General features: G+C 35.4%; 1 protein-coding gene across 1 annotated transcript; it reads left to right on the top strand.

Moving 5' to 3' along the window:
- The first annotated feature begins 3513 nt into the window (after window positions 1-3513).
- Window positions 3514-7764, top strand: LOC117410528 (visual system homeobox 1-like). Its single transcript, XM_034017138.3, has 5 exons — window positions 3514-3966; window positions 4887-4968; window positions 5571-5694; window positions 6072-6252; window positions 6539-7764. The coding sequence occupies exons 1-5, from the start codon at window positions 3570-3572 to the stop codon at window positions 6784-6786; spliced, it is 1032 nt and encodes a 343-aa protein (XP_033873029.3). The 5' UTR covers window positions 3514-3569; the 3' UTR covers window positions 6787-7764.
- Window positions 7765-12333: the final 4569 nt, after the last annotated feature.

Below are 12333 nucleotides of genomic sequence, written 5' to 3'. Positions count from 1 at the left end.
ATAACAAAATCTTGTCTTCATATTTTCTTTTGAAACTATGAATCATTTAAAGGGACGTTTCTAAAAGAGTTATCCCCGCTACCAGCAATAGTATTGAAGGACCAAAGACTGTGGGATTGCAGTACCCCAATAAGAGAAGAGGGATTCAAATAATAAACAATAATCACAGTCACACACGGGTTAAGGTGGTGGGGAAGTGCAGGTGCTCCAATAGGGAAAGTCCAGGTGGCTGTGCTGTGGCAGTGCAGGAGCTCCGAGGGACATTAAAATGGCACATTAAAAATAAATAAATAAATATTTGGTGGAAAAAACCTGGCAATCCATGAACATGAATGATAATCCATTAACATTTCAGTTTTCAGAAAATCGTATTAGGTTAGTAATAAGCAAACCTTACACTGCAGTAAACACTTCTGAAAATATGTCCCCACAGTTTCTTAGTGCTTGGAAATGTTAATTCTGCTATCTTCTAAATCTTCGAAACAGAATTTCAATCAGCTAAGTAGGTTGGACACGCATAGTCTGTGGTACTGAGATTTAACGTCTCATACTTCGGGTATCCTTCAAAACTAAGATCATCTTTGAAGTTGCTCTTAAACAGCCCACTTGCATCTAAAAAAACAAACAAACAAATAAACAGGTCTATAATAATAATAATAATAATAATAATAATAATAATAATAATAATAATAATAATAATAATAAATACATAAAAAGATCTATCGGCATTTGTTATTCATCTTTTTAAGTTCTATCTATTATTATTCTAAAATATAACAATACCAAAAAGGGCTTGTATGCTTATGCTTGTAAACACGTAAATATCTGTGAGATGCTTGAATTAATACATTATAAAATACATGCTTTTTGTCTTCTGTTGTTTTCATCATACTAACGCTGGGTTTTGTGCGGTTCCAGCTCCTTTTTTTTTAGTAAAAGTTGGTGTCTGATTCGTGGAATTGGTAACTTCACCCCTATATATTTTATATATTCTTATAGGTATGTTAAAGAGTTTTAGAGTTAGAGTTTGATAAAACGTAATTCCAAGTACTATTATTAGAGAGAGAGAAAAAAATCTGTATTCCTCAAATATATCATTTGAATCATTTGATTATTAAATAATTAATTATCCATCTCGCGATATTAATTAGGTTATTGAAAATGTTAAACTGTCACAACATTTATGTTATGCAGCGCCCCATAATAACAAATACCACATAATTATACCTGGCTCTAAACTCCACTCCTTTGTGACATAACATAAGCTGGAAACATTAATAACAAACCATAAATACCCCTGCAATTCAAATTACAATTATCCTAAATGAAAGATATTATTTTGTTAATCCCGGGAACAGCTTGCAGAGAGAGATTGGGGTTCTTCTTTAATAATGTAAAGTTAATGCGCGCTCTCCTTGTAATTATCTTTATCAGAAGGCCCTTGATTAATCTACATGTTTAGCAGAAAGAGTCAAAATCGAAAAGAGATCTACACCGAAGCAGTCGGTATAAGCTGTTTGTAAATTGTTTGCATAAACAAACGAGGCTGGTAATTGTTGTACAGGTGCAAATATTGGTCTAGCATAAACTTGATCCAATCTTTGCAAGAATGTTTTGAAATAATAATAAAAAAAGAACGTACATATGTATAGCCTATATATTCTTAACAGCACAGCTATACACAAAAGATATGAAAACAATTACAAAACAGCTACATGGCCTAATGAGGACTGAGTGACTGGTAAGCAGCACAATGTATTTGGTAAACAGAAGATGTTCTCAAAGTTTTTCTTTTTATTTTTATTAGTCGAGTTTTGACTTGGAATCGCCACCTGAAAACGAAAAGAAAAGGCAAATCGTAAACAAGCACGATAAACTGTACTGCAGTGAAATTAACTGTTTAATATACTGGCTATGGGTTTTAGGCCTACTCTCTCTCACCACAAAAACGAAAGCTCACTGACGCATATTACATATGTTATGTGTTCCTATACAAAAGAGAAGGTTCAAGTATTTTCTGGGGATGCCATGGGCAAGTCTGAAGACTACAAATATTCTGCTACGCCACTGATTTACCAGCCTTCTGTTGGTTAATCTGCATCTGCATGTCAAAATGTATGTCACCAGAAAACGAGTTTTACAGAGTCGTTTATTAAATCCTTAACGCGTTCCATGATTAATCTAATAACCTGACAACTTTAAGGTTTAATGAGTGTAGAGTTTAATTGTACACTATATAGCACATGTACATCACGCTGCCGGTCTGGGGCTCGTTTCTCGAGAACTGTAGCTCTTGGTGTTTGAAGATGACTCTTACGATTCACTGCAGCTGCTTTCGATCGATCTTCACGTTCGTTTCCCAAAACCCCACGTGAAACTAACTATCTTGAAGTGCATCGTATGGTGGTGTCTGATTTGTACTTAAGGGCGTAGGCATGTTTGAAACACATATAAGTGGTCTAAACGATTGAATACGAGTATTTGAAATTATCTTTAAAATATACTAATCAATTATTTTTGATTCATTCAATTTAAATGCATGTCGATTGCACAAAGTTCGATCCACAACTATTAAAGCAGTGATATATGCTATTAAATGTACTGTATTGAAATATATATATATATATATATATATATATATATATATATATATATATATATAGAGAGAGAGAGAGAGAGAGAGAGAGAGAGAGAGAGAGAGAGAGAGAGAGAGAGAGAGAGAGAGAGAGAGAAGAAAAATAATTTTATATTAGCCTATATTTTTAAAGCGTAATTTCCTCCACGAACATTTCGCGATTACCTCAGAGCACTCGTGAACACAAGTATAAGTTCAAGAGCTACTGGAGTTACGATGCTGTTCGGGAAACACTGCGGTCTTTGGTCTTAAGACGTTGGTTTGGTTGAAGTAGCTTTTGGGAAACGACCCCCTGGTTAGTTTTTGTATGATTGAACATGCATTCATACAAAAACAGCAACAACAAAAAGTATTAAAAGGTACATATTTAGTGTGCAGAGTTACATATATTCTCACTCATAAACCAAGTGTAACCTGTATTTTTACAGGATACTATAAATTAAATATGCACGTTTAAAGGAAGAAAAATAATGTTAATAGTAGAGGTACTATAAATGTACTAATAAATCACAATTATTTAGTGTAACTGTGTATACTGTAGTAGGCCTGGTTAGTATATAAAATGTAATTCATATACTTTGTCTATAGGTGTCCCATACAATAGCAATTCCAAACTTTGTGTCAGTGTTTTGATGGTAATATGTCTCAAACAGATGTAGGGGTAAGTGAAATTTGTCATCAAGAGGAAGAAGACTTATGACCAATTGAGAAAAAAAAAATCCTTATCGGATTTAGAGTAAAAATTGAAGGCAATTAATCCTTTTGGATTGAAAAAAGAGAAACGCCTCTTTAGCGGGGACAGATCGCCCCTTTGAGCTGATTGGACCCGGGATTTATACTTGTGGATTGGGAACACGATAAATTGTTCTCCCAATACCCGCTCTATTTCCATCGCTGTGATCTTCGGGTCAAGAAAGGGAAAGTTAAGAGATAGATGAGAACCATGACTGGAAGAGAGGAGGCCTCTGATGGAAAGCCAAAGGGAGAAGCCTTAGCCCCCAGCATTGGAAACGACAAATCAGTCAGACTGAACGCATCTGGTTTTAGATCTAAAGGCTTCGCCATCACTGATCTCCTTGGTTTGGAGACCGAATTGCAACCATCCGCTGGTTCTGGAGTCGGTTCTAATGTAGAGGGTCACGGCGCCCGGATGGGGGGGTTTGCGTTTTCAGAGGGGTCCTTGCCCCTCGGTCTGGGGTTCCTGTGCAGTTTGGCAGTCCAGCAAACCTCAGGAGCACCCTGCTTCCTTCCGAGTCACATCCCTGTTCTTCAAACTAGGGCAGAAAGACAGATTATGCAGAATGTGGAGCAACACAAGGAAAACTACTCTGGTACTTTTTATTTTTTTTATTGCTCTTGATCTTTTTTTGCATTGTTTTTGGTTGCGTTTGACAGCAGACATTTAAATACGTACACATTAATCATTTATAGTTGCATTTTCTTAACCAAATAAGCCTACATAATAATAATATATGCCTACATTGCTATGTTTCAAAATGAAAGTTTGAGAAGAATGTTTTATTTCAGAAATGTATAGTGAAACATTTTCGTTTTATATTGCCCAATAGTAACTTAAAATGAAAGTTGAAAACTACCCGTTTTTGAGAATTCTATGTGAAACGTGCACTTTGCCGCATTTATCCTGGGAGCTGTCCATTGAGTGCTATTCGTTTTGAATGGTGCTGAAACAAAACGCGTTCCTTTCCTTTTGTGCAGATATAATCTTATTTTATAGTTATTTTTCTTAGTACTTTTGTAGTAAGAATCCATATACAATTTCTAGTATTAAAATACTAGTATGGAGAAAAGCTACAATAAAATCTACACGTTTCATTTTTTTTTTTAGAATTGTTGTGTACCATAAACATGGCGCAATTGTAGCCTAGTTTTTTTTTTTAAAAGAATCAGCAACCATTAATTTTATTCAAAGAGTACACGCTTCAAAACACCATATTCAATATACCGATAGTTATATTCTATGTGCATTTATTGTAATGATACATTTTTTTTAGCGTAACATGTATTTTAACACTGTAACATATACAGTTATATGTGGAAACTTTCATATAAATGCCCTAGCCTACCATGCACCTATAAAATTAACAACTTGCACGTGCCACGTTGACAACATTGAAGTAATCTTTTTAATTGTATCTTTCTTCTGTTATAAACCACAGATTAATAGTCATCTTAAAGATCAGTACTACAACATTAAATGGCAACATAAAAATGTCTTTTTTTAATCCTTTAGACGATGACAGTTTTTCTGGCGACGTGAACGACTTAAAAAACCCAGCAAACTCCCAAAATAAAAGGAAAAAGAGGAGACACAGGTATTTCAGTTTCTTTAAAAATATTTCTGGTGTTTTTTTAATGGGATAGTTTAGCAGTCAGTTAAAAACAAGTCATTATGGAATACCTAATTAAACACAAATATTAGACATGACACTTGTTGACCAGACCTTATGCTTATGCTTTTTTTTTTTTAATTATTTTTTTTTATTTTTTTTATTACGTCATTTGGGATAGCAAGACCTCTCGCGTGCTATGTTACCTGTACATATTTAATTAGCAACACACATACATTTGGCATTTTTTTCTAAAATGTTAAGGAACAGAAGTATATATTTGTTGAAGATACTAATGAATGAGTACACAAGCGAACAGATGAAAAAAATAAGCTGTGCTGTAAAACTGAATGTTTAGGAATTAGCCTATATACAACACATTTTAATGTTTATTGTTTTAGACGTGACGCACAGAAAAACACAAATGTTTTCAAAATAAGCTTAACAGTGTAAAGAGTTTATAATTTGTTGTTTAAGATTGATGTTTGGATTTTAAACACTTGATTTGTACTGTGAATGTGCATATTGTTTCAATGCATTTCTGGCAGCCTACTCTTTTCTCTCAACGTGTTCCCTCTGATTTTCAGGACAGTATTTACTGCTCATCAACTGGAAGAGTTGGAGAAGGCTTTCCACGAAGCTCACTACCCCGACGTCTATGCAAGAGAAATGTTAGCCATGAAAACGGAATTGCCTGAAGACAGAATACAGGTAATAACATCAGGAGACGTGGAATTTAACTTAAACGTGCGGTTGAGTTTGGCAACAACCATAACCTGTATTCAGACGAATACAGGGTATGATTGTTCAAACATATGTATTCTTTTTGATTAATTATTATTGATTTCTGTGTTTGTGGCTTTAAGAAAAATAATAATGTAGGCCTATTCCAAGATTAATTAGATGACACAAAACGCACTAGTTTTAAAAACACACGCCTAATTCCTGCAAGTTTGAAAAAAAACCCCAAAACTTAACATGGCTTTTGTAATTTGCAAAATATTGTAAACTAATGTAGTAATTGTGTCAGCCATGCGGAACATGGTTCTTGTAAAATATGTCTAATGTTATGGTGACTTCTTTTCTAGGTGTGGTTTCAGAACCGGAGAGCAAAATGGAGGAAGCGCGAGAAATGCTGGGGTAGAAGCAGCGTGATGGCTGAATACGGGTTGTATGGAGCAATGGTGAGGCACTCCATACCGCTTCCAGAATCAATAATCAACTCAGCGAAAACTGGAATGATGGGATCTTGCGCCCCCTGGCTGCTAGGTGAGAGAATACTTCCATTTTTGTTTTAAAATGTTGCCGTAACTCACTGCATTATGCGTGCAATGGTTATTTGAATTGTTATTTTAAATCATTTAGCTTTTAGTGATAATTAATATTGCCTAAGCAATTTATGCAAATCTACAAAACATCATCATCATCATCATCATCATCATCATCATCATCAACAACAACTCCAACAATAACAAATTGCTTGCCTAATTTAAAGTTTACCGGTAGCCAATACAAATACATTTGCGACCTAAAATCTTATTATTTTTTTTGTTAGGTATGCACAAAAAGTCTTTAGATCCAGCAAAGAAGCCCAGTAAAGTGTCAGAAGGAAGTAATTCCAAATCTGGTTTAGAAGAAACGAAAGTAAAAGACAGCGACATCCAGTGGGAAAATAATGCAAATACAATGGACGAGTCAGAGGATACGGCAATTGACCTTTCCAGCACTGCAAAACAGGACAACAAAAGCACTTTGAAACCGTCTGACATGAAGTCACAAAACGAATCAGACAGCGAAAGCTAAATGCATATAGTAGATAATGCAGTTTTAACGGACACTGTGACTGTGAGTAACATTATGGTGTGAAAAAGAACAGCAATCTTGTGAATACAGCACGGCAATAAGCAGCCGAATCATACGAGCCTTTAAAAATATATTCTAAAAAAAATAATAATTATAAATAAATTATAATTGTATGTATATTAATTTAAAATGTCAGTGACAGGGTTTTTGGATCAATTTGTATTTAAACAGTATTTGGGAGAAAATGTACATCTTTTTAATACAGAACATCAAGAAATGTGTAACTTCAACGTCCATATACAACGTTACATTCAAACCATACCTCTCTTGAAAGTTTTTCACGTGTTGTATAATAATGCAGTTCTTACAAAGCTTTAGCTTTCTTTATATGCGTTTATAAGAAACACCCATTGCAATATTTTTCTACTAGGCTAGAATGAATGGAACATAAACAGTGACAAAGAAATAATGCTTCTATAGATGTATTATTATGCAATGGTTTTGTATATTTTTGAATGTCCTTATGCACACTAGTAAAAAAAGCCATATATATATATATATATATATATATATATATATATATATATATATATATATATATATATATATATATATATATAACTGCCTACTTTTTTGGACTCAAAGTAGAAATACCTTTAAGCTATATAGACCATACGTGTTGGTCTATTGGTATTTATATAAGCACTTTAGCTATATTGATGTCGAAAGTTTTACTGGGTAATTTTGTTTGTGACAAAAAATTTGCATCATTATGCATTACAAATATTAATTAAAAAACATTTTGTGTTAATGTATTTTATGTGGAACCTTATTAAGAATGTGCAAAAGTGCGACTCACAGCCCCCATGCAGTTAAACACTTTTAAACATTTCAACATATTTCTTTTTGTAGTGCCATTGTCCTAATTTGAGTACAGGTTACGTTATGATACACAGTTATGATAATTTACTCAAATTTTGTTAACAGCAAAAGCTAAGTTTAAATGCAATGTATCAAATGACATAAATGACATAAGTACAACTTGTGTTTTGATGTTTTTCAATGAAAAATGTATTTGGTTAAAAAATAGATTTTTCATTACTGCTTTCTGATGAAGTGTATCTTAAATTTAAGATACACTTCACCTGAAGCTACTTAGACACTTCTCTAAATGACATTATCCAAATTGTCGAGCGGCCAGGCAATTATTTTGCACTATGGCCAAGCTTAAGAGCAATGCAAATTAATCAACATGCTCTCAAATAATGAGCTGCAATCATAATAATGAGGGTCGCAATGAGCGCTGCCTGTGCATCAGGGTATTTAGCGGCCGCCCTTACAGCCCAGAGGTGAGGCGAGTCCGGACTGTAGTGGGGTCTACAGAGAGCAGTAGGCGCTGTATGAGATTTGTGGAGCACGAAAATCAAACAAAACAAAAAAATATGTCAGAGAAAGGGCAGCAAAGTCCTCTTGGCTCAAAGAAAATAAAATAAAAGTTTTCCGAGGAGGAGCTGAGAGTCCTTACGGCTGAGGTCTCACAGCATGAAATCGAGTTATTTGGAAAAGCATCAGCCAACATCAGTTATGTTACCAAAGAGGCCATATGGTCCTCTATAGTGGAGAAAGTCAATGCTGTCGGTGTTACCAGGAGGACAGTCAACCAGGTGATGAAAAGGCAGCAGGACCTGCAGCGCGAACTAAAGCGAAACTCGCAACACAGCACAGGCATGCAGCAGGAACAGGAGGAGGGCCGTCATCCACATCACAGCTGACACCGCTGGAGAGGCAAGTGGAGAGGACAAGCTATCCCAAACAAAGGGACCCTGGGTTTGTATATGCTGGGTCTGCTCTGTCTTGCCCTTCTCATCCAAAGGTTTTCCTGCCTGTCCTCAACAAGAGCCAAGTGTCGCCGCATCAGGAAGTGTACCACAGCAGCCATCCTGAAGCCAATGACAGGTCTCTGCAGGTGTGTGCTTTTATAGAGCTCTTAATTACTCACTTCTACAATTGTTTGCACTTTGTCAGAGGAGGGACAACATTTTTGGATGGTCAGCAATTGCCCAAGTGCAAGGCAAAATCCTTACATCTCATTATAATGTTGGCACCCGCTTAGTATTGCAGATCCCTGCCCAATTCAATGGTCTTTTCTTCTGAATACATTTCAATATGATTTAAATTGAATAATGATGGCAAAGTGCTAATTTGATAGAGGGTGCAGAATGGCAGGTGAAAACCATTCTTTACATACGCCACATTTTTTGTGACAGTAAAGTCCTACTTTACACCAGCTAAACATGGTTTTTGGCAGCAATATGGGTGTTTTGCAGTGCAAATCACTTTGCACGTATCCTTACATCAGCCCCTGTAAAACTCACCTGATGCAGTGAAACCACTCTTCTGAATTGGATGGGAAGGATACAATTGCAGAACCCCTTCTATTTAGAAAAGTTTGGTTTTATATTGAACTCATAGAATAAACCTTGTGGTGAGACCTGTTCATAATAAAAAAGGAATGCATTGTAATGGTGTAGATATTGATTATCCCTCTTGCCAAGGAGAAGAAAACCCAGCTTCAAAGTACTTCTGCATGTCGTGCAAAAAGTGGCAGTTCTAAATGTTAGTTCAGTGTGTAATACAATTAATAGACTGAAGATGGCAGTGTTTCTCACCAAAAAGTTATAGAAAAAAGTGGAAAAGCACAAGTATTCAACTTCTACATATAGGGTTAAATGTGGTGGGTGGAAAATCTAAAATTTGTAAAACTGTGTTATTTTTCTAGCTTTGAAGTCAACCTGAAATAAATACAATGATAAAAGTCACCTGAATATGAGTAATAGAAGACCTTGGTCTGATGCAATCAATATCTATCTATCTATCTATATATCTATCTGTCTATCTATCTAAAGAAGACCATGTATTCTGCCATACTTTTGAAGTAATCAGTTTATTTTACTAATTCATTTCATAGGGTCCCACTTGATCCTCTAGTTTTTGCAGCATGCAACATGAGTATAACGCTCAGGTGGGCTCCTAATATCTGTAACACACTGATTGATTACTGATTACAGTAATCAAGTTTCAGTGTGGACCCCAATGTATGTTGTCTCATGATCCTGAAAAAAGGTTTCAGCTTTCTAAACAACCTGGGATATGATACAAAATAGAAAGTGACGAGAGACCTGATAGCCTCATTACAGATTTGATTTTATTTAGAGTTGTTATCACGTTGCAACAATTGCTGACCAAAAGAAAACTTTGTTTTTCAGATAGATCACATACAGCGGTATTTATTGATTCCCCCGTCCCCTTTTTTCATATAAGAATTTTCTCACCTTAAAAAAAATTAAGAATCTCATGAACAACATTTACAATTAAATTGTAGGAGCAGAAGGGGCTTTTTTTAATATAGATTTTTTTGGTTTTGCTTTTGTAGTTTAATTGTCAATCGACACATTCATGTTAAAAATGAGAGAGAGGGGATATTAAACAAATCTAAAGCAGAAATCATTTTGTTAATGAACAATGGTATGCAGTCCATTGGATTCCTCTGGTGCACTGCTGGAAAAAGAAAGTATTGGTTTTACACTGGCACGATAACCGCGATATACCATGATTTGCTTCAAGGTACCGCGGTACCTGGGGCATTCTCCAATGAACCCACTGTGCAGCAGTATCTGCATCCTCTGTTCACTGTTTCAAAATTGCTTTGTTTCACTGAGCTACATAATTTGCAGATACTATACTATAGATACTATAGTAATTCTTAGTAATAAAACAATTACCTACATTGGATTTCCTGATGGTCAGATTGATAACAGAGGTATTATTACATTTGCAATAATAACGAGACAAAAGGGAGTAAGGATTGTTGTTATATCCTTTGTTATTATTATATATCATATGACATCCACTCACAACTATATCAAATATCTTTATGGCAGCACCACTGTCATTCTTCCTCGTCCCCGCTGTGTTAGAAACTGGCAGTCTACAATACACACAGCACCACGGTTACAAATATTTAATTCATCCACTAGGTGACGCATAAGTGTTGATTACAGTATATAATACAATATACATATTGTATTAATGATTGTGTTTATTTCCTTTCTCCATTTATGTTATTTACAAGGTAGCTCAGTGGTGAAATTAGTTGTAGGGCACCTAAAGGTGGAATGGACATGAGAATGGCCCAAATCACCCCCAAACCACCTAGCTTTTAAGAGCAACAAAATACTCCACAATTCAGCAAAACAAAAGTTAAAAAAAAATAAAATAATAATAATAATAATAATGATCAACTAAATGAATAAAAATAATATACCAGGATGATTGGCAGAGTTGAAAGGTTCAAATTTGAACTGCTCATACTAAAATTACATTTTACAGGAATGTTTTACTCCTCATGACATTTCTACTGATCTTTTGTACCTAATAAATGCAAGTGTCTAAGCCAATGAGAAAGTAATGCAATGTAATGCCATGTTGTTGCTGTTGTAATTTGAAGTAGCCTTCCACAGTACAAAGTAAAAAAGGCAACACAAATTCATTTTCTCATTCAATGTGTTCTTTAAAAAACAACAACACTGTATCAGTGACTTGCGTTTTAAATTCTAGTTTTGTGACGCTTCACTGAGAATACAAGAATACCCAAACATTACTCAAGTGGGATGGATTCTACAGTGTAGCACTACTATAAAGCCTAACAGAGCTGGGATAACCCAGCGTCACAGAGCTGGGATAACCCAGTTGTAATGAATGACCCCTACTGGCCGAATAGGCACATTGTATGTGTGCATAAAAGACATGACTACAAACCCCGCTAGGGGGATTCTCCTTTAGCGAAACTGTAGTGCGTCTGCCTTTCGTGCCGAAGGTCAGCAGTTCGAATCCAGACCACAGAGGAGGATGAAAAAATATAATAAATACGTAAAAAAAAAAAGAATTACACAGTGTCACAACACATAAAGGAATCCAGAAAGCTGTTAACTGTTTTCAATTCAGTGGCTCGTCTCATTTGTGAAAACTCCTTGAGTTTGAAGCCTAGAATCAACCGGCTTGTAAGATTGTTACAGCTAGGAGTCTTAAATTGCTATTGCTATACTTCAAGTAAGGATGGTGACTTGAAGGACAACGACTTCAGCATGGTCTTCACTGTCAGCAAAGCTGTATACAGATGGTCGTATAGATAAAGCCTTTCTTCAGATAATAATATAGATGTGGCCCAGTCCTCATGGCTACCATTGCAAGAGCAGCAAGAAAAAAAAACAACACTGGCAGAATGATAATCTCAGAATTAGCAAGCTGGTCAGTGCCAATTAGCGATGCCGACATGATAGGGAACAATTCCATATTTCCTCCAGCTGTCTAGTTAACAATAATGGGATAATATGGAAAATACGCCCAAAGAGGAAAATCAGCCAGATTGTATCCTATTGAGATGGGCACACAAAGTTAAGTGCAGTTTCTTGCTTGTTTCATTCTATTTGTTTTCTCTGTCTCTTCTATTTTCTGTTTTCTTTATGTCTACAAAATATTATTTTGTGA

This window comes from Acipenser ruthenus, chromosome 6, assembly GCF_902713425.1.
Source record: "Acipenser ruthenus chromosome 6, fAciRut3.2 maternal haplotype, whole genome shotgun sequence".
NCBI classification, from domain to species: Eukaryota; Metazoa; Chordata; class Actinopteri; order Acipenseriformes; family Acipenseridae; genus Acipenser; species Acipenser ruthenus.
This window is presented reverse-complemented; position numbering and strand designations above follow the sequence as displayed.

Bases quoted from the DNA above. Each gene is read 5' to 3' on its own strand.
- LOC117410528 (XM_034017138.3), top strand. From the start codon at position 3,570: ATGAGAACCATGACTGGAAGAGAGGAGGCCTCTGATGGAAAGCCAAAG. The intron at 4,969-5,570 runs GTATTTCAGTTT...TCTGATTTTCAG, and splicing joins AGGAAAAAGAGGAGACACAG to GACAGTATTTACTGCTCATC. The intron at 5,695-6,071 runs GTAATAACATCA...CTTCTTTTCTAG, and splicing joins TGCCTGAAGACAGAATACAG to GTGTGGTTTCAGAACCGGAG.